The 23,402-nt window shown below is 42.2% G+C and overlaps 1 protein-coding gene and 1 long non-coding RNA gene across 4 annotated transcripts in view; one reads left to right on the top strand and one right to left on the bottom strand.

The window, feature by feature from the left end:
* The window catches only part of AK5 (adenylate kinase 5), a 239,594-nt gene that overhangs the window by 192,217 nt on the left and 23,975 nt on the right, over positions 1 to 23,402 (top strand). For 2 of the 3 annotated variants that reach the window (XM_060142523.1, XM_060142521.1), the window contains 2 exons: positions 15,124 to 15,287; positions 17,987 to 18,103. In XM_060142523.1, the coding sequence (XP_059998506.1) occupies positions 15,124 to 15,287; positions 17,987 to 18,103 (281 nt within the window). The remainder of the gene's footprint in view (positions 1 to 15,123; positions 15,288 to 17,986; positions 18,104 to 23,402) is intronic. The other variant, XM_060142522.1, reaches the window with a different exon arrangement.
* The window catches only part of LOC132516115 (uncharacterized), a 108,660-nt gene that overhangs the window by 67,671 nt on the left and 17,587 nt on the right, over positions 1 to 23,402 (bottom strand). The gene's annotated exons all lie outside the window — the stretch shown is intronic.

Genomic DNA, 23,402 nt, shown 5'->3' with positions numbered 1-23,402 from the left:
CTTCCTAAGATCTAGTCAAAACCTGCTCTGTCAAAACTTCCACTGTTTTGTTTAATCCCGCCCTACAGAGCAGCACGGAACAAATCAGCTTCCTCTCCATCATTGTAGCCATTCAAATATTTGAAGACATGTATAACTTCCCTATGAGTCATGTTTTCATCTGATTAAGAACACCCAGCTTCTGTTATTCTATAGGCTGTAAGCTCCTTGAGAGTTGGGCACTGTCTTATCCTTGTGTCCTCAATACTGAAATACTGTATTGCTCGTGTGGATTCTCCATATTAACTTATGGAATGAATGCATAAATTCTAATTTCATCATTTTTCACCCCATCAGGTCTCTTGAACACATGTAGCCAAAATTTCTCCAGAATTTTTGTTTAAGGATTTTTCTTTTTACAAAATATTACATCTTCTTTCTAGAAAACATGTATCAACAGCAACAAATCACCCAAAATCCCAAAGCCTGGGAGTGAATAGTATTAAGATTTTGACTTACATTCCTCTTAGATTTTTTTCTATGTATATATATTTTAAGTATATGTTTTTCATCAAAATGAGAGCATGCAACTTTGAAACCTACTTCTTATACTTAACAAGATATCATGGGCATCTTTCCAAGACTGTAAAACTGAATAAATGATTTAATTTTTTAAAGGTTTTTTTGTAACTGAACTGAAACAAAACAGAAAAGCACTTGGATCATAAGTGTTTAGCTTGATGGATTTTCACTAAGTGGACGCACGCATCTTACCAACACGCAGATCAAGAGATTAAACAGGGCTTCCCTGGTGGCGCAGCGGTTGAGAGTCCGCTTGCCGATGCAGGGGACACGGGTTCGTGCCCCGGTCCGGGAAGATCCCACATGCCGCGGAGCGGCTGGGCCCGTGAGCCATGGCCGCTGAGCCTGCGCGTCTGGAGCCTGTGCTCCGCAACAGGAGAGGCCACAACAGTGAGAGGCCCGTGTACCGCAAAAAAAAAAAAAAAAAAAAAAAAGAGAGATTAAACATAACCAGAATCCATGGTTCTGAAGAACCTAGGGGTAGGACAGGAATAAAGACACAGATGTAGAGAATGGACTTGAGGACACAGGGAGGGGGAAGGGTAAGCTGGGACAAAGTGAGAGAGTGGCATGGACTCATATATACTACCAGATATAAAATAGATAGCTAGTAGGAAGCAGCTGCATAGCACAGGGAGATCAGCTCGGTGCTTGGTGACCACCTAGAGGGGTGGGATAGGGAGGGTGGGAGGGAAACACAAGAGGGAGGAGATGGGATGTATGTATATGTATAGCTGATTCACTTTGTTATAAAGCAGAAACTAACACACCATTGTAAAGCAATTATACGCCAATAAAGATGTTAAAAAAAAAAGCATAACCACAAAAATCCCAGAAGCGTCCCTGTGCCCTCTTCTATTCACTGCCCCCTGCAAAAAATGCCATAGATATTTTTGAACTTTATGTAAATGGAATCACACTGTATGTATTCGGTTTTATCTGTCTTCTTTCAATGCATCATTTTTTTTTTTACATCTTTATTGGAGTATAATTGCTTTACAATGGTGTGCTAGTTTCTGCTTTATAACAAAGTGAATCAGTTATACATATACATATGTTCCCATATCTCTTCCCTCTTGTGTCTCCCTCCCTCCCACCCTCCCTATCCCACCCCTCTAGGTGGTCACCAAGCACCGAGCTGATCTCCCTGTGCTATGCAGCTGCTTCCCACTAGCTATCTATTTTACATTTGGTAGTGTATATACGTCCATGCCACTCTCTCACTTTGTCACAGCTTACCCTTCCCCTTCCCCATATCCTCAAGTCCATTCTCTAGTAGGTCTGTGTTTTTATTCCTGTCTTACCCCTAGGTTCTTCATGACTTTTTTTTTCTTAAATTCCATATATATATGTTAGCATACAGTATATACAGTATATATATGTTAGCATACAGCATATATATATGTAGCATACAGTATATATGTTAGCATACAATTCCATATATATATGTTAGCATACAGTAACATAACATATATATGTTAGCATACAGTATTTGTCTTTCTCTTTCTGACTTACTTCACTCTGTATGACAGACTCTAGGTCCATCCACCTCATTACAGATAGCTCCATTTCATTTCTTTTTATGACTGAGTAATATTCCATTGCATATATGTGCCACATCTTCTTTATCCATTCATCCGATGATGGACACTTAGGTTGTTTCCATCTCCTGGCTATTGTAAATAGAACTGCAATGAACATTTTGGTACATGACTCTTTTTGAATTTTGGTTTTCTCAGGGTATATGCCCAGTAGTGGGATTGCTGGGTCATATGGTAGTTCTACTTGTAGTTTTTTAAGGAACCTCCATACTGTTCTCCATAGTGGCTGAACCAATTCACATTCCCACCAGCAGTGCAAGAGTGTTCCCTTTTCTCCACACCCTCTCCAGCATTTATTGCTTGTAGATTTTTTGATGATGGCCATTCTGACCAGTGTGAGATGATATCTCATTGTAGTTTTGATTTGCATTTCTCTAATGATTAATGATGTTGAGCATTCTTTCATGTGCTTCCTGGCCATCTGTATATCTTCTTTGGAGAAATGTCTATTTAGGTCTTCTGTCCATTTTTGGATTGGGTTGTTTGTTTTTTTGTTATTGAGCTGCATGAGCTGCTTGTAAATTTTGGAGATTAATCCTTTGTCAGTTGCTTCATTTGCAAATATTTTCTCCCATTCTGAGGGTTGTCTTTTGGTCTTGTTTATGGTTTCCTTTGCTGTGCAAAAGCTTTGAAGTTTCATTAGGTCCCATTTGTTTATTTTTGTTTTTATTTCCATTTCTCTAGGAGGTAGGTCAAAAAGGATTTTGCTGTGATTTATGTCATAGAGTGTTCTGCCTATGTTTTCCTCTAAGAGTTTGATAGTTTCTGGCCTTACATTTAGGTCTTTAATCCATTTTGAGCTTATTTTTGTGTATGGTGTTAGGAATTGATCTAATCTCATACTTTTACATGTAGCTGTCCAGTTTTCCCAGCACCACTTATTGAAGAAGCTGTCCTTTCTCCACTGTACATTCCTCAATGCATCATTTTAATGACCACATACTATTCCTTTGTATTGCTATATTATAATTTATTGAGTTTATTCCTATTGTCATACATTTTTACTAAATTTTTTGCTTTCATTAAAAATGCTGTGAGTATCTATGTAACTAAAATATGACTTTCTCCCCTTAGGATAAATCCATTGACCTGAAAACTTTTAAAACTTTTGACTTATATTACCAAGTTGCCCTTTAGAAAGTTTACACCAATTTTATATTCTCATCACAGTGCATAAGACTTCCAGTTTCCATGGTATGGCCCAAAATTGAACACAAAACCCCAGATGGAATCCAACTAACATTCACTGCAAATGTCCCTAACCATCTTAAATATCCTCACTTCCTTTTACAGTACAAAAATAGACCGCAAGCACAAATATTCTCCAAGTTCCCTAACAAAGACAAAAACATAGAATGGTAGTGTTGGAAATGACCTTGGAATTTATCTAGTCCAACAAGCTCATTTTCATATGAGAATACAAAAGCCCAAAGAGAAGAAATATCAAAGCGGACAGATTCCCAACAAAAACCAAACCAGAAAATCATATGTAGGAAAAAAAAAGCTGCAAAGAAACAAAACAAAATGTATTTTCGGCAGTTACATCTGGGGAGTGAGACCATGGGAGATTTTTCTTCTTTTCACTTTTTCAAGTTGTCTAAATATTCAATAAGGAGCATATATTTCTTGTACAGTCAAGAAAAATTATTTTATATAAAAGAAGGGAGGTGGTGCCAACCCTGGTGGCGCAGTGGTTGAGAGTCCGCCTGCCGATGCAGGGGACATGGGTTCGTGCCCCGGTCTGGGAGGATCCTGCATGCCGCGGAGCGGCTGGGCCCGTGAGCCATGGCCACTGAGCCTGCGCGTCCAGAGCCTGTGCTCCGCAGCGGGAGAGGCCACAGCAGTGAGAGGCCCGCGTACCTCAAAGAAAAAAAAAATTAAAAAAAATAAAAGAAGGGAAAAAATAGAGAGGAGAAGTTGGATTATAAATTGCCTATTATAGTCATTTAATGTGTGCCTAAGATCATAGTGTGAAGGGTCTACAAAACAGGGGAAAAGGTGGCTTGATAAGTTTAAGAATTTGGAAAGGATGAGTACTCTAGAAGAATGAAGGCCAAGAATTCAGAGACCCAAACAAGCAGAGCCTGATGGAGCACCTATTAGAAGGCTCCAGTCTGTAAGTTTGTTGAATTGTGTCTGGAATAGACCCTGGAGATCTCCGGGTGAAGAAACAGAGGACAGGGTTTTTAGTGGTATTTACTTATGAGCAGTTTGGAAATCTTGTCTCTGTCCCTGTTGGGATGAGATGGGGTTGGGGTGCTATGAGCTGTAGGAGCATCATGGGGTGTAAATGTTTAGGAATCACCATCATGGTGCCTGTGATTTCCTCTCCCCCAAGACCTGAACCTTCCTTGTCATCTGTCTACGTAAGAGCTAGAGTCATGGAAACCAGTTTCAGCGTCTTGTCTTAATTAGACATTTCACATGTCTCGCTATGGCTGTGATGGTATTAGCTGAATGAATCGCAGAATCACAAACCATTACAGTTGTCAGAACAGAGATAAAATCATGTCTCCCAGAAGTCTCTAAGCTAATAACTGGTGGGGCCTGATAGATTTGACAGTTTAACAAATAAAAATATGAGTCACAATTAAATTTGGATTTTAGATAAGCAGTGACAGTGTTTAGTATAAGTATGTTTCATGCAATATCTACTGGACAGCCCGTATTTCAGTGGGCAACCCTAGGGGTCCATGATGAAAACCCATCTCCCGGTGACCATTCTGATTGACTGAAGACTGTACAGTGCTTTTCTGCACAGCAAGTTGGTCTGATTTCCAGAATGACCTTACATATGAGAGGCTATAGAGCTTAGTGGTTACCAAGGTACAGTTGGCCCTTGGGCATAGTTTTTTCATCTGTATAATAGAGCACCTACTTCACATAGTTGTAAGCATTAAATGAATTATTACAAATAAAACATATAGATAGATACTTATTAGGGTCAAATATCAAGCCAAAAGCACCGTGAACCGGATACCTTTATCTGAATCGTCTGCAGTGACCCCTCGAACTTGTCTCTGACCCACTCTGTTGGTATAAAATCGTCCATAGTCCCCCTCCCGTTACCTCCAGCTCGATGCTGAGAAAACAAAAAGTTCCCTCATCTGCAACAGAAAGGATAGCCTTGCTTTTGATAAGGCAATACGGATGCTCATTAACCATTATAGCAAGTGTTCACTCATGATAGAATCATTATCTCAGAAAGAATCATTATCTAAGACTTATTACATTGTAAATATTAAAAGAAAGATCAACACTACAGACTCCCTGCAGTGACCACTGGGGCATTCGCAGCAAATGGCCTTCCTTAGATTATCTAGTCTAGAAGTTCAAATCAAGCTAACCATCAGAATCACCTGAGGAAATTTTTTTGAAGATCTTTTTTTATTTTGAAAATATTTCAAATATTCAGCAAAGCTGAAAGAATTTTACAGTGAACACTCGTAAACCCACTGCCTAGATTCTGCCATTAACATTTACAAAAACTGTTTTATCACGTATCTTTCCCTCTATCCACCCCTTTATCCATCCATCAATACATCTTTTTTTCCTTACATATTTCAAAGTCAATTGCCAATATCTGTATACTTTCCCTGGGGAACTTTCTAAAACTATAAATTCCAAGGCCTCAACCCCAGAGGTTCAGAGATGTGCTGATTCAGCAATTTTTCAACCTCCCCAGGTGATTCTGATGCACAGTCAAGTTTGGGAACGTATCAGTCAGAAGAAGCTAAGTTATGCTGTAGTAAGAAGCATAACTAAAAATCTCTGTGATGTAGAACAACAAAGATGTTTCTTCTTTTTCTTCTTCCTCCTCCACCTCTGCCTCGTCTTCTTTTCCTGGACTAATGCTACATGCTTGTCAACAGTTGACTGGGCTTCACTCTGGTAACCATTCTGATGGAGCCCCTACTATCCAAAATATTACTAGTTTCATGGCAAAGAGAAAAGAGACACAGAAAACCATGCATTGGCTATAAGAACCTCTGCTAAATATGACACACATCCACCTCTGCCCCCAGTTCATTGGCCAAAGCAAGTCACTTGGGGACTTTTAAGTTCAAAAGGTGGGGATGAGTAATATTTACTCGGGGAGAAGCACTATTGAAGAGAAGCTGGAATATTTAGGAAATGTAATATGAAATAGCACAGGAAAACACTAATTTAATCCAGACTCTGATTTACAGACAAGGAAGCTATAGCATCTGAGGAGGCAGAGTGACTCTCCCAAGATCTCTCAGCTAGTTCAAACCAGGAATGGTCTAGAACCAAGGTCTCCTAACTCCCAATGTTAGGAGGCTACCTCCCTGAAGCTCCCAGATCATTCACCATCCATTCATTCAGTCATTTATTCATTGATTGATCTGATAACTATTGCGTGCCTACTATACACCATGTACCAATAAATAAGGCACAGTCCCTGCTATCAAGAAGTTCCCAGGCCCGTGTGAAATTCTTCCACATAACCTTCAGCTGACCCTATCACTGGCATTCTTCATCCTATTCAGCAAATAACCTGAAGCAGCAGTGCATTTCAGAACGAATAGAGGTACTGTCTTTGAGGATAAAGATCTATTTTTCGTAACTGTTTCTGGTCAGAGAGAGCCAATTCCCAGCAACCCTGCTGAAACTCTGCATGGTGACACAGCTCATCCAAGATACAGGATATTTAAAGTGACTCATGGGCCCACAGTGGTTGAGGATCATTCCTAGGGCACAGTCATTTCATGATGTGATGGCAGAATAGCTTTTCTCTTAAAGGAATCATTCAGTTACAAAAACCTGAACCCGATCTTGAAGCCCATTTTCATTCAGACAGAAAGAAATATTTCAAAGGTAGAAATCTGATAGATTTTTAAACAACACTGAGGACTATCTAAAAATAGGATAGTTTGATTTACAGAAGATTTGATACCTTCACAGGCTGTGACTGTGAAGGCTGTCTTTAAAGATGTTAAAATAGTACCACAATATAAAATGATGTATCTCATCTTTGTGAAAGCACAGAATGTTAGAGCTGGGAGGACCTCTAGGCAGCACTAACACAAGCTGCCTCATTTTACAGACAATCAACATGATGCTTATTGAGTATGTCACCATGCCAGCTACCGTTCCAAGCAATTTATGTGCATTATCACATTTGTCCTCACAACCAATAGGCATTTTGATCATCTCTATTTTGTAATTGAAGAGGTTGAAGCTCAGAGAGGAGAAGTGACTCCATTAAAGTCATCTCACCAGATAAAGGTCTGGGGTGTGAACCTAGAACTCGATTCCTTTGGTCCAGGGTTCCTTTAATGGGAAAAGGAATATAGTTGTCACTCTTGTGGGGCCATAAGCCTCCTAGACATTGACTCTATTCAACAATTGCATGTGATACTTCGCAAGGTTCTGTGGGGAGACCAACATAAATAAAGCAGTTTGTACTCTCTGTGAGTTTCTGTCTGGCAAAGGAAGGGAGAGAAAATGGGCAAATTGTGTGTCTGGAAATCAAGGGAAAAGAGAATTTTAAGATGTTTATCAGTGGGGTTAAATGCTACTAAAGGGTCAAAGACAGTAAAGACTAGAAGAAGGTCATTGAATAAGATGACAATTATGCAATCACTGTCGAACTTTAAAGATCAATTTCAGAGAGTGATGAGGGTAGGAGGTAGCTTGCAAGAGGCTAAGGAGTCAATAAAAGAGGAGGAAACGGAAATGGGCAGTTTCAGGCTACTGGAAAAAAGCGAAAGAATGTAAAGATAACTAGAGGATACAGACAATGGTGGAAATATTTTCATTTGGATGGGGAAGAGCTAAGCATGTTGTTTACAGAAGAGATGGTGCCAACAGAGAGGAATGAATTTAATGTGGACTAGAAAGAGAGGATCAAGTTTTTGGAGCAGGCAGGAAGAAAGGATCCATTCACCATTAAAGTATTTATTATTTCAGTCACTATTATAATGTAGACAACTTATAAACACAGTAGACAACTGTATTTGAGGCACTATGTTGGGCACTGTGGTAAGCAAAGCATACTCATATCCTGTAAAGTCTAATACGGAAGACAGACTTAAAGTAAACTACAGATGATAGATAGATAGATAGATAGGATAGGTGATAGCGACAGTAGATGGGTAGATGATAGGTAGATATAGATGATGGTTAGATATAGATGATAGATAATTGATAGATATGATAGATGATAAGAGATAGGTGAAAGATATAGACAATGGATATATAGATAATAGATGACAGATAGATAGATAGATTGATAGACAGACAGATAGATAGTAATTATATTCTGTGAAAAATGCTATGGAGGAAAATGCTGAGGTGCTATGAGAGCCAAAGCAGAGAAGTTAGCCTTAGGCTGACTAGTTGTATAGCATCTTCCAAATGAGAGAAAGGAGAGATGGAGGACAAAGGATGAAGATACACATATTTTGAAAATGTTGAGGAAAGAAGATAATCTTCACCTTCTTAGTGAATAATAGGAAGATGTAAATGCCTGTTAAAAGTGAGAGGAATAAGAGTATGTTTGAGGATTTATGGACAATGGGGAAATATATTAGAATCCATCCTTGGACATCGAATTTGGTATCAGCAAAAGAAGATTATCTGCCAAGAAGCATTAAAAGCTATTATGAAGTTAGATAGAAGCCCAGTTGGCTCGGTTTTCTGACCTTCGTATGGAATTCTTAGCTACCCAGACTAGATGCAAATCAAGTAAATGGTGGGTTGGGCAGAGAGCAGGCTGGTGGTTCTCATCACAGGCACAATAGAATTCTAAGGGTGCAAAGGATTCAGAGTTACTTGAAAGGGCCTGGTGTCCAGCTGGTCAGGGAGGTGAGTGGAGCCCGAAGGGAATGGACCTACTCGATGAGGTCACAGTGAGAACAGAGAACAAGTCGAGAAGAAGTGAGGTCAAGAGAAAAGAGCCAGGGAGAAGAAGAAGACGCGAGCAGGGTGGGAGGACAGACCCAAGTAATGATGAACTCTCAAGTTCATCCAGATCAAAGGCGAGCTGAAAGTGGGTTAGTGATGAAGGTTATTGGTGCTAAAGAGGTTTAGAGAAGAGTGAGGCTGGGGTGGGATGGGAATTAAGGCCTGCAAAGCTTTGTTGATGACATTAGAACCTGTAGAATGCTGTCCCCTCTGCTTTGCCTTAGAGAAAATAAACTTTATGAGTTTTCCAAACCAGATACATATATTTGTAAATGTACAGTCAAATATGTGTGTGTGTGTGTGAACACACACACTAATATATATCTTAATTACCTGCAAGTGGTCTGGACGTCTCGGAGTGATGGTTAGTCCCCATACTTGTTGTTGGATTATGTTTTTTTGTTTGTTTTTTTTTGCGGTACGCGGGCCTCTCACTGTTGTGGCCTCTCCCATTGCGGAGCACAGGCTCCGGATGCGCAGGCTCAGCGGCCATGGCTCACGGGCCCAGCTGCTCCATGGCATGTGGGATCTTCCCAGACTGGGGCATGAACCTGTGTCCCCTGCATCGGCAGGTGGACACTCAACCACTGCACCACCAGGGAAGCCCTGGATTATGTTTGATTCCAACCTTGATATGCTGGATGACACCCTGCAGAGGTAACTCAGGAAGAGCTAACGGGATGAGTAACCTCCTCTCGTTATAAGTAGCATTTATCAAGCACCAACTTTTTTTGGCAGAGAGATGTGACAAGGGAGATTTGGGACAAAGGGACAGATTTCAGAAACTTTTCGAATGTAGACTCAACTTTTCAAAGTAGCTTATTGACTGGTCAGGAATGGAAGATGAGGAGGAAGGAGAGCAAAGGTAGAATGAGGCAGAGTTGGTTCTTATTTCCCCCCATTTTACAGATGAGGAAACTAAGACTCAGAGAAGTTAAGACTCACCCAGAACCACTGGACTAGTAAGTGGTAGAGCCAGGGGTTATTACTTGACCCATCTGTCCTGTGCCCTTCCCAGTACACCATGCTCCCTGTCCCCCCGTTCTCTGCAAGACCTTTTCATGTTCCAAGTCACTTTGCTGAAGATACCAAGCTCAGCCTTCTGCTCTTCTTTTCCACACTTCCCCAGTGTTAGCAAAGGTAATCATACGTGCTTTCCCCTGCCTGAGCGAGGAGTCCAGCCCAGCGCCCCTGCAGTGGTGTTGACAGGCCTGGCTTGTAGCCCCCTCACACTGCTGTGATGCTGGGCTCACCTGTCGGCTTCCCCTTAGAGGGTGAGCTCTCTGATAGAAGACAGGGCCTCTGAATCTTTCGCTTCCCAGCTTTTAGCACAGTGTCTGACCCCAGTAGCTGCCCAACAGATGTTTGTCAAATGAAGAGCAGTATTAATAGGCCTCATGCTTAGTTCCAGGTTGCAGCCTACGGTTAACAAGATACAATAAAATGTCAACCAAGGACACTAGAGCCTGCTCTACACCATTACTATTCAAAACACTGTTAAGTGTAATAGAAACTTACGTCCATGCATCTGTTTGTATTTGGGATCCAGCTAATTATCAACCTGCCATCAGTATTTACTTGGGCTTTCTTTCTCAGTGCAGAATGTGCTCTAACACACCAGCTCGCCATTTTGTTCTTTTCGCCCTGAGGCCAGGCACCCTGCAAAGTCACATAGGAGGCAGGTCTTCTCCTGCAGAGCCCAGCTAATGAATCCAGGAGCTGTCCCCTGAGAGGACTGCCCCAGAAGATAAAAAGCACGCTGGCAAAGGTGGCTCAGGCGGGCATGCTCAGGTGATGCACCTTGTTTCACTTCCACCTCAGAGAACACCAGGTACCAAGGAGAATGCGCGAGGGAGAATCCAGCCATGGACCCTGGGCTCGCAAATCTCCTGCAGGCTCTTCTTCCCCTTCCTTCGGTGCAGCGTTAAGGGAAGGGACGCACTGAGCTGGATGTTCCCAGTATCTACACTTCTCACAATATAGCACCTTTGGCCTCACATGGAAAAAAATTTTAATCACATTGGTTGAGAATAAAGAATTTTCACTTTTTTTTTCTTTGAAGGTTGACAGACCCTTTCGAAATGGACCCTCCTACCCCAGGCTGTCTTTTTGAATCACAGCACGCAGTATTGTGTATAGGTGTGTTCAGGGGTTGAGCCTTGAGTAGTGATACAGGAAAAATCAGTGAGATGACAGTAAATGTGACAGCTACTCATCTCTGTCAGCCGTCTCGTCACCAGAGAACACAGCCCACTTGTTCAGATATGTGGCACCTTGAGAGAGTTTTTCCCATGTAACAAATTATCCCAGAAGGATATCAAGGCTCCATTGCTTTTCATTTAAAAGTCATAAGTGAAGGCCTCAAAGAAATGTCAGAGACAGTGTATGAAAATTCATACATCTCCTAGCAGTTTTTGTGCCTTCACGGCAGTGATAATAATCACTTTGTTCTCGGGTTCGGATCCGTGGGAAGAATCAAACCATTGTGTAGATGACTTAAAATTCCGCTGTGCCTACACCGTTTGCCCAAGAATGTTAAGAATTTGCAGCTGTCGCTCCCTCGAAAGGTTTCTAACTGGAGCAGTGGCTGCCGTTTCACACACAGCTGCGGTTAATTTGAGCTGAAGCTTTTTTAATTGCCTTTGTGTTGAGATTTATTAAATAACATTTTAGAGGAGCAAAAACTGTAATAGTCATATTAGTAGGTTGCTGAAGGAAGAAAATAATTGGAACGCAGCATTTTTGCCCTGTAAGCCAAGTCTGAAAATATCTTTCCCATGTGACTGGTTTCCAGCCATCCCAGCAAAAGAGTTTCTAGGTAAATCCGGCTGCTGCAGGAGCCTAGCCCTTTGTTCCCCTTCCTCCTTTATCTGGAAGCCCTTCTCCCCTGAGTGGCCTTCGCTTGTTTCCACTCTCCATTTCCATTATCTCAGGAGACAGGAGTCACAGTGCTTGGAGCAACGTAGCATCAGCTGGCAATCGGCCTCTCCTGCTAGATGGTCTGCGTTGTTTTTGCAAGCCTTTGTAATTGCTGTTTTCCTACTACATCTAGGCCATCCATGACAATACCGTGAGGGGTCTGAACCCACCCCATTGGGCTGAGAGCAGCTGTACGGATGAGCAGAAGTCAGAAAACGTGCACCTTTCCTGGATTTCCTGCCAAGGCGCAGGAGAGGGAGTAAGAGGCCCTTCTACTGATGAGGGACCACAACTAATGCCCCTCAAGAGAGGTCTTGCCAATTGTTCTGAGAAAGGAGTTTTGAATATGAAGAGAGGCCAGCCAGGAAAATTGCAGAACAAGTTGTAAATCCTCATTGCTATGCTAAAAACCTCAACTGTGTTTTACATTTCAGTTCAATATTTCCTTTTAACCGGGAATCCTCTAGGCATTAAGAAGCACCTACAGTGTACAGGGGCTGTGCTATAGGCACTGTGGGGCAGAAAGTCGAGTGGGAGACCTAGATCAAGCATAAGACAAGGCCGAGGGCACCCAAGCCCTGGTTACATCACTCACCCCAAGGGAGGTGAGGGGGACAAGCTGATGCCAGAAGGGGACAGCACTGGGTCCAGGCCTAAGGGGTAAAGAGGACATTGATAGTTAGAAGGGGAAGCAAAAGCCTTCCAGCCTGAGGACCTGAGAATAGCAAAAGCACATTGGAAAAGCATATCTTGATGTCTATGGTTCCTTTTATATAATTTTCTCAGAATGACATAGTTATAGACAGATTTAGTGGTTTAGAGGTTAGGGATGGAGGGGTTGTGTGTAGGAGAGAAGTGGGTGTGGCTATAAAAGGAAAACATGAGGGATTCTTGTGGTGATGGACATGTTCTATATCTTCATGGCATCAATGCTAATATTCTGGTTGTGATATTATGCTGTAGTTTTGCAAGATGTCACCACAAGGGAAAATTGGTAAAGGATACATGGGAATCTCTCTATATTATTCTTACGAATGTGAATCTGCAATTATCTCAAAGTAAAGTTTTTTTTACAAAGTATGTCTTGAGGAAGGGACAGTCTACAGTTGGACATAACAATGTTGGGTGAGGATAAGAAATGAAGAAAAATGTTGGAGAGGTTGGATGGAACTAGATTCTAGAAGCTAGAAATGCCACTCTAAGAGTTGGGATTTCATTCTGTGAGGAATGGCAAGGCACTGAATGCTCTGAGCTGGGTGGTGACATGCTTTTTAGGCACATCATCCTGCTAGCAGGTCTGCTGGACCTCAAAGCCTCACCCATTGCCCAACGCAGAGGCAGGATGGCTGCCATACACCGAGAGCATAAGGACCTGAACCATGGAGGTGAATCTGGGCGCAGCAGCCGCGAGAGGTGGGAACACCTCTGAGAGCCAGAGTCCAGGCTTCAAATCCTAGACTGCTACTTACTTGCTCTTGCCACCTTAGGCAGCTAACTTCTCAGTGCCTCCGCTTCCCCATCTGTAAAATGGGAATAATACCAGTGTCTGCCTCTCTTAAGATCATTTAAAATTAATATACACAAAATGCTTAGAGCAGTGACCAGTACAGTAAGCACTTGGCAAAGGTTAGCTATTATTATTTTCAAGATGTAAAAGCTTACAACTTAGCAACTAGTTGAACTTAGGGAGGGGCAAGGAAAGAGTCAAGATGTAATGTTCATCAAAGGACTATGGGAGATCATCAGTAATAATAGCTAGAAAACAACAGAAAAATTCATATTGAGGGACATTCTATAAAATAACTATTTATAATCTTCAGAAGTGTCAGGGAAACACAGAGGAACCGTTCCTTCGGGAAGAAGACCAAAAGGACATGACAGCCAAAGGCAGCACATGATTCTGAACTTGATCCATCGGCTTCAGAGGACATTATTGAGATGACTGGGACAATTCCACTGAAATGTGAATGGGGTCTGAAGATGTAGTTATTTAGGAGGATGTGTTTGGTTCCTTGTCCGGAAGAAATGACATTAAAGTGTTCTGTAGCCATGAGGCATCAGGTTGGCCGCTGATTCTTAAATGTTTCAGAAAGTTCTTTGTATTCATAACTCTTCTGTAGGTTTGTGTTTGAAAATGAAAACAATTTTTTTATTGAAATATAGTTGATTTACAATGTTGTGCTAGCTTCAGGTGCACAGTGTTGTGCTAGCTTCAGGTGCACAGCACAGTGATTCAGTTATATATTTATCTTCTCTTTTTCAGATTCTTTTCTCTTATAGATTATTATAAAATATTGAGTGTAGTTCCTTGTGCTATACAGTAGGTCCTTGTTGGTTATCTATTTTATATATAGTAGTGTGTATATGTTAATCCCCAACTCCTAATTTATCCCCCTCCTCTTGCCCAACTCCTAATTTATCCCCCTCCTCTTGCCGCTTTGGTAACAATTTGAAAACAATTTATTTTAAAAGTAATGGCTAGCGGGCTTCCATGGTGGCGCAGTGGTTGAGAGTCTGCCTGCCGATGCAGGGGACACGGGTTCATGCCCTGGTCCGGGAAGATCCCACATGTTGCGGAGCAGCTAGGCCCATGAGCCATGGCCACTGAGCCTGCATGTCTGGAGCCTGTGCTCCGCAATGGGAGAGGCCACAGCAGTGAGAGGCCCGCGTACCACAAAAAAAAAAAAAAAAAAGTAATGGCTAGCATTTTTTGAACATTCACAGTGTATCAGGCACTGTGGTCCGTGCTTTGCACATGAGCGGATTCAGTGCCCCAGGAAACTTCTCTGACGTGCATGTCTACCAAATTGGGATTGTGGACCCCTACTCTGCCCCCTTTAACAGCTGGAACTCCTCCCCACTAGACCACCTATAGTGACTGTTGTGTTTTGTCTACAACACCATCTGCCGTCCATGGACAGTAAGCTTTTGAGGGCAAGGTCTGTGTCCCATTCTCCACTGTATCCACAGCTCTGGACATGCTCCCGGTAAATCATCACTGTTCAGTCCATGCTGGTGGATGAAGCACTGAGGCTTGCTCACCATGGTGACTGTAGCCCAAAATGAGGCACCAGATTTGGGATGGATGTCTGATACACGACTTATTTTCTAGGTGGCCCAGGCTCTGGCAAAGGCACACAGTGTGAAAAGCTGGTGGAAAAATATGGATTTACACATCTCTCGACTGGCAAGCTCCTGCGGAACGAGCTGTCATCAGAATCTGAAAGAAGCAAATTGATCAGAAACATCATGGAACGTGGAGAGCTGGTGCCCTCAGTAAGCAACAGCTGCCTTCTCTGGCTGGGGAGAGATTTGGGAGTGTTGCAATTAATCTAAGCTTCTGAAACAAAGAAACCCAAAAAGGACAATAGCTGTATTTCATTTCTTTCTTATGTAACAGTCCAGAGGTAGGCAGGAGGTCAGCAGCAGAGACCCATCTGCCAGACCAAGTTGTCCAGGCCCAGGTTCCTTCTGTCTTGTTGCTCTGCCAGCCCCTTGAATGTTACCTTGTTTCATATTTTCTTCTAATATGGGTCCCCGCTTTAGAGTTAAAATCTTCAAAGCAGAAGTGAGCTTGGTGCAGCAGAACTTAGAATTAGAACCCACTGGAAAATAAAAAACATTTTGGTCTAGTTCTGAGAGGTATAATGACATTAACTTGAAATTTGGTATCTTCCCTGTGTGGCTGAAGTAAAGAATATCCCTTTTGGGCTTCCCTGGTGGCGCAGTGGTTGAGAGTCCGCCTGCCGATGCAGGGGACACGGGTTCATGCCCTGGTCCGGGAAGATCCCATAGGCCGCGGAGCGGCTGGGCCCGTGAGCCATGGCCGCTAAGCCTGCGCGTCCGGAGCCTGTGCTCCGCAACGGGAGAGGCCACAACAGTGAGAGGCCCGCGTACCGCAAAAAACAAAAGAACCACTGCTTGCAATTAAAAATTAAAATGAAACTTAAGAAAAGGTGGGGGCTTCCCTGGTGGCGCAGTGGTTGAGAGTCCGCCTGCCGATGCAGGGAACACGGGTTTGTGCCTCGGTCCGGGAAGATCCCACATGCCGCGGAGCGGCTGGGCCCGTGAGCCATGACCGCTGAGACTGCACGTCTGGAGCCTGTGCTCCGCAATGGGAGAGGCCACAACAGTGAGAGGCCCGTGTACTGCAAAAAATATATATATATATCCCTTTTATTTACCTTTTTTTGTTTGTTTTCAAGTCACTGTCCATCTCTGAGAAGCTAGATGCCACTGGTATCAAAAAACATTCATCCCTTCCAGACTAGGTCCCACACTAGGCTCTGTAGTCAGGGCTCCTACAATGCAGCCCCTATTAGCTAACAGATTTATGCTTCCTCTTCAACCAGCTACAGTCTGTTTCCCACCTGGAAGCCAGAATGGTCCTCATGAAAGGAAACAGACCATTGCAGATGACTCTCAGTGGGCCTCCTTCTGCCCACTCTTTTCCCCACACAGTTTACTCTTTTCACAGCAGCCAGAGTGATTTCTTGAAAACGTTTATCCCCTTCCCCAGAAGCTTCCAACAGCTCCTCACCACACTTAGAATGAAATCCAGAGTCCTTCCCGTGGCTCTGGACTCCAGCTTGCTCTCTGATGCTGTTTCCCCACCACTCTCACGTTTACTCTCAGCCAACCAGTCACTTCCTCATTGTTCCTCCCACAGGCCAGGCTGTTCCTGCCTCAGGGCCTTTGCACTTGCTCTTTCCTTAGCCAGAGCCCTCTTCCTTCATATATGCATATAGTTTGCTCCTTTATTTCATCCAGATCTCTACTTAAATATCACAATTTATCAAAGAGACCCTTGCTGAGCACCCCCTCTAAAATAGCACCTGTAACATTCTGCTGCTTCTGTCCTGCTTTAATTTTGCTCCTAGTAGTTCTCTCTAGCTGATTATTTCTATATATTTACTTGTTCGTCTATTATCTGTCTTTTTCACTAGAAGGTAAGCTTCATGCAGATTTAATTCGTTATTATCTAGGGATAGTTTCTGACCGCCCTTACGATGGCTGCATTCCCCAAGTCCCTGCCAAAAGTCAGAGGATGCCTGGGACCCAGAGAACACAAGGAATTCCCCCCAGTTTGGGCAGCTGGTGGCATTTTCCTACATCCATTCCTAAGCTTCCATGTATCCCTCCTTCCTTATTTTCCATAAGCGCCAGTTAAACCAAATTTTTTAACAGTGATATTGCTAGAAAGTGCTACTTCATATCTACTGAAAGTCTCCTCAAGACAGTGTGTGTCAAATTTTATAAAATATTTACTGGAACAAATCAACAGTGAAGCACATTTTATACTGTGTTTTGTCTAGTTTTAAACTGGCATTAGGCCTAATTCAAGGAGTGCTACTGTATGAAATATAGCACTATATTTCACCTAATCTAAGATGTCATTATTTTTAGACACCTCAGTAAAATATAAGCAAAAAAATATACCAGTAAGAAAAAAACACTATTAAACTATGACCCAGTACTGACTGTAAGGTACCTACCAATTCCATAAACATTAAAATGGGGGGAGGGTGAGATTTGGAGTTGATGAAATACAGTATATTGCTGCCTGCTGTTAATCTTTTTGAAACTAATTTTTATTGGAGTATAGTTGCTTTACACTGCCGTGTTAGTTTCTGCTGTACAGCAAAGTGAATCAGTTATGCATATACATATATCCCCTCTTTTTTAGTTTTCCTTCCCACTTAGGTCACCACAGAGCGTTGAGTAGAGTTCCCTGTGCTATACAGTGGGTTCTCATTAGTTATCTATTTTATACATATTAGTGTATATATGTCAATCCCAGTCCCCCAATTCACCCCACTCCCGTCCCCTTCCCTCCTTGGTATCCGTAAGTTTGTTCTCAACATCCTACTGTTATCTCTCTCCCTCCCGTGATGGGATGGCTCGGGAGAACTGTGCTGACTCCAGTGTTGTTCTGTGGAAGAGCTCGCGTCCTGACTGCTCTCCCTCTGCTCCAGGGCATCGTTCTGGAGCTCCTGAAGGAGGCCATGGTGGCCAACCTCAGAAACACCAAGGGTTTCCTGATTGATGGCTATCCTCAGGAAGTGAAGCAAGGGGAAGAGTTCGGACGTAGGGTGAGTGTTGTTATGGGGATCACAGCAGAAGAAAAGTAGGGGACATCATCGAGGCCGGGGGATAAATTCGAAGTCTATGCCTTCCTCAATTACATTAAATAAAACTTTCTATTACAAATGGCAGAAACTCAGCATGCATGCCAAAAGAAGGGTGGAGGGTGGGAATGCTGGTGGTGGATTTATGGGTTCAAGTAACTAAAACTTCCAAGAGCAGCTCACACTTGGTTGGATCCACGTATTCAAATTTGTTCATCCGTGATCTGACGTTCTCCATCTCTTGGATATTCTTTCTTTGCGTCAGCCTCATTTTCTTCCTATTACAGGCTTATATTCTACCATCTAAGTGATCTCACAGAAAAGTGTTTCTATTCTCCAGCAAAACACCCAGGATTTTGTTTCATTATCCTGGATTATCAGGTCCTGGGCTCATCACTGAACCAATCACTGTGGATATCCAGGAATATCCTGGTCCAGCCTGGAGGACCAGGGCAAGGATGGGAAGAAAGGAGGGAGAATGGGCACCACACCTGAACCATGAAAAGAAAGGGAAGGGAATTACCTAAAGAAAAATAGGATGCCCTTAAAAGAAGGCAAGGAGAAAGGTTGCTGGACAGGCAGAATCAGATATATGTACCCCTATGACCATCCCAGAATCAGATATATGTCCCACCCTCTTCACTAGGAGGCCACTCACAGGGGAGCAGCAGGAAGTAAAAAATATTGTTCCATCATTTATTGAGCCTACTCTGGGCTAAGTCCTGGGCTACACACTTTACACACATTATCTCTAATTTTACAAAGTCCAAGGAAGAGGGAAACAATTGTCCCCATTTATTAAACAAAGATTCCAGAGCCTACAAGAATTAATATTTATATAGAGACCTCTTTAGACTAGTTTTAAAAGCATTTTTATATATGTTATTTCATTTGATATATTTTTAATAACCTTTTAGATAGAGAGAGGAGGTATTTTCTTCATGGTAAAGGTGATGAGTTAAGCCCAGAGAGGTTACATGACTTGCCCACAGCCCCACAGCTAGTAAGTGCCAACTCACTGGTAAGTTACAACTACTGGTAGGACTAAGATTTGGGGGGCCCTATCTCCATCCATCTCTAACACTGCAACGTTGATTAGGGGTAATGGTACTTGTGTGTTCCCTGGGAGTTAGTTTGACCTCCTTCTGAGTCTCTGTTTTAATTAATTTCCTTAGATGGTATCTAAATACTGAAAGGACAATTGCTCACCTTCCCTTGCATTTCCGATTTGCAACCAGAGTCAGAGAAGAAATTCCCTGGCGCAGTTGCCAAGGGTGGGCCCTAACCCCCGGGACTGACTTTCTGAATCTCAACTCAGGAGCCTTTTTCAACAAGATGGGGGTAGGCAGGGAGAAATGGTTTTGTGTGGCAGCACCTGGGACTGTGGCAGTTCCAGGTGGTTCCTGATGGGCACTCATGTACCAGAAATCTAAACAGCCTTCTCCCACCAAACAAACCACTTTAGGAGCTCAGACTTTTACATAATCAACTACTTTTTTACAAAATGGAATTGGGAGGATTGTTCTAGTTTTTTAAAAAATGATGGTAATATTTTATCATGTTCTGTATATTTACAGAACATAAAATTTACCATCTTAACCGATTTTAAGTGTACACTTCAGTCATGTTAAGTGTATTCATATTGTTGTGCAACCAATCTCCAGAACTCTTTTCAATTTGCAAAACTGAAACTCTACACTTATTAAACTCCCCATTTCCCTGTCCCCCGCCCCCTGACAACCACTGTTCCACTTTCTGTCATTATGAATTGACTACTCTACGTACCTCACATAAGTGGAATCAGACAGATTTGTCCTTTTGTCACTAGCTTATTTCATTTAGCATAATGTCCTCAAGGTTCATTCATGTTGTAGCATATGTTAAAATTTCCTTCCTTGTTAAAGATGAATAATATTTTCTTTATCCATTCATTCATTGATGGCCACTTGGGTTACTTCAACTTTTTGCCTATTGTAAATAATGGTGCTATGAATGTACATGTACAGATTGCTCTTCAAGACCCTGCTTTCAACTCTTTTGGGTATATACACAGAAGTGAAATTGCTAGATCATATGGTAATTCTATTTTTAATTTTTTGAGGAATCAATACATAGGCATACATGCTGCCAGCCATAGTGGCTGCACCATTTTACATTCCCACCAGCAGTGCATAATGGTTTCAGTTTCTCTACATCCTCGCCAACACTTATTGTCTGTTTTTTTGATAGTAACCATCCTAATGGGTGTGAAGTGGTATCTCATTGTGATTTGGGTTTGCATTTCCCTAATGATTAATGATGTTGAGCATCTTTTCATGTGCTTGTTGACCATTTGTATATCTTTTTTGGAGAAATGTCTGTTCAAGTCTTTTGCCCATTTTTTAACCAGGTTATTTGGTTTTTGTTGTTGAATTGTAGGAGTCTGGGGTATGTTCTGTATTTTAACCCCCTATCAGATATATGATTTGCTAATATTTTCTCCCATTACATAGGTTGCCTTTTTACTCTTGATTGTGTCCTTTGAGTCACAGAAGTTTTTAATTTTGATATAATCCAATTTATCTATTTTTACTTTTGTTTCCTGTGCTTTTGGTATCATGTCCAAGAAATTATTATCAAATCCAGTGTCATGAAGTTTTTCCCCTGTTTTTTCTTAAGAATTTTGCAGTTTTCACTCTTACATTTAGGTCTTTAATCCATTTTGACCTAATTTTTGTAAGCAGTGTAATGTAAGGGTCCAACTCTATTCTTTGCTTGGAGATCACCAGTTGCGCCAACACCACTGATTGAAAAGACTGTTTTTTCCCCATTGAGTGGTCTTGGACCCTTTTCAAAAATCATTTGACCGTGTATCCGAGAGTTCATTTTTGGGTCCTATATTATATTCCATTGGTCTAAGTTACTGACTTTATGCCAGTACCACACTGTTTTGATTGCTGTAGCTTTGTAATAGTTTTTAAATCAGGAAGTAAGAGCCCTCCAACTTTGTTCTTTTTCAAGGTTGCTTTGGCTATTCAGGGTCCCTTGAGATTCCACATGAATTTTAGGGTAGATATTTCTATTTCTGCAACAACAACAACAAAATGTCATTGGAACTTTGATAGGGATTGCATTAAATCTGTAGATCACTTTTGTAGTATTGACATCTTAACAATATTAAGTATTCCGTGGATTGTCGTACATTTTTGTTTATTTTGATCTTCCAGCCAGTGTCCAGGCTGTAAATAAGATTCCTGGGGATACTCTTGAACTGAGGAACAAGGGCATCTTTCCTGCACCACCTCTGAATTAGGGCCTCTGCAAGGCCAAGGGTGAGGGGAGATCCAGAGAAGAGGAAGGGGTGGTCGGGGCCCTTTAGGGGCTCCCTGCTTATTAGAAATTGGCAGTTGTGTGAACACGCCATTAAAACACAAGAGGGCAAAACCTTAAAAAAAAAGAAAAACACACACACACAAGGGAGATGAGCGCTCACTGCTGCCAGTCAGCAATGTTGATTGAGGTTCAGGCTTCAAGGTGGCAGCACCCCACCAGATTATCCCACACTTGACCTTGCCCATGAACTTAAGGTGCGAGAGTACTGGCAGGGTCTCTGGGACAGTCTGGAAAGGTCACAAACTTGCTTGGAAGTGCTGGGGAAAATATCCTTTTCAATGTCTTTTTTTTTAATTGCTCTCAGTGGTAGTAGAATATTCTTTGAAACCCCCAAATGGCCAAGTGTGATAAATAAGGTGTAGGGTAAAGAGAAACATCTTTTTTGTCAACTACTGTGTGCAAACAACCACAAAATTATGATCTTTGTTCTCCTTTGGGAACTTTTTAAACTGGGTCTGAAGGCAAATATCTGAACTTAGGCCTATGGGGTCCGAACTGTTTGCAGCAGTGACAGCACTGTTGCACTCACGTAGAGCCTCCCACGGTGACATCTTTAAAGCGCATCACTTATGCTGTCTGGAGTCAAAAAAGCTGGATGTTCACCTTGGTCCTAGATTAGTGTGACCCTGGGCATGTCACTCAACTTCAGATTCCTCCTCTGTGAAACAGAGAAAATAATGTATCTGCCAAATCCTACTTAGAGGGTTTTGTGAGCATCAAATGATGTAACACACATAAATGTGTTTCCTAAGCTATAAAAGGTTATAAAATATTATCTACTTTAGGGTCACCCATTTTTCAATCACATTTCATTCAAGCCCATAAATTCCTGCTCCGTCATGCCTTTCTCCTTTGCTTATAACCCAGGATGGGTGAGTTCAGGACTCTAGATGGCCAACCAGTCTATCCCTGGCCTTTGGGTAAATATGAATTCAAATCATCCATACGATCTTCCTAAAGTAAAGCAAAACTTCCTTCCCCGCTGTGGGCCCCATTCAGACAGGTTTTAGAAAGTGTCAGATAAGAGGCTTAACTAGAACTTTGGAGTGAGAAAGAGTCATCAACATGATGACTGGATAGTTTCAACCAATGCTAAAATTCATGACGCACTTCCAAAAATATGCAAGTGCCCCTTTCATTTATGAACCAGCGACCTTCAAGTGAGATGTCTACGAAGACAGTCTTTTGCATTCTGCTGGAGGGAGTTTGCAAAGATCAAGCGTGATCTTGATTTGTCCCTGGGTACAGCGATTTAAAAGATTCTAATATCAGTTTGGCTTGTGTGCAAGAGAATACATCCAGCCCTCCAAAACAAGCACTGCTTTAAACCTGACCAGAACAACAAAGATGCTACAAACACGGAACGAGCCGCTGTTGATTCATTTATGCCCTGAAGGGACTCAATCATTTGTACAGCCCCGTCCAAATTACAGGCAAGCATTTCATTTGAAATTTGGCAAAGACAAATACAGATGTATGATTTTCCCCAGAGATTCAGAGTAATAAACCTGGCTGAAAGCACAGTGAGTGTTTTTTGTGTACCTGTCAGGCCTGCGACTCTGTTTGAAGCCCATTCAGGCCTACGGGTGGTTTTCCAGCCCATAGATGCCTCACCAGCCCTTCTGTATCACAGAGACTGATGTGTGTCTGATGCTTGGGACCATCTATGGCTGAAAAAAATCCCGTTCAGTTAGTTAGGCTGATGTTTTTGCATACTATAGCTGATTGCTCTGAGAGGCAGGTCCTTTGAGGATCTGCTTGGCTACCATACACAACACCACTAAAGACCAGGTGCAAACTCATGTCCACAGCTTAAGGGTAAGTCTGTATGTGCTTTCTCTATGACCACCCTATCTTCTGTTCCCAAGCCTACTTTTCCACCCATCGAATT

This window comes from Lagenorhynchus albirostris, chromosome 2 (assembly GCF_949774975.1).
Source record: "Lagenorhynchus albirostris chromosome 2, mLagAlb1.1, whole genome shotgun sequence".
In the NCBI taxonomy this organism is placed as follows: Eukaryota; Metazoa; Chordata; class Mammalia; order Artiodactyla; family Delphinidae; genus Lagenorhynchus; species Lagenorhynchus albirostris.
The sequence above is the reverse complement of the archived record's forward strand: the minus strand, read 5'-3'. Positions and strand labels throughout refer to the sequence as shown.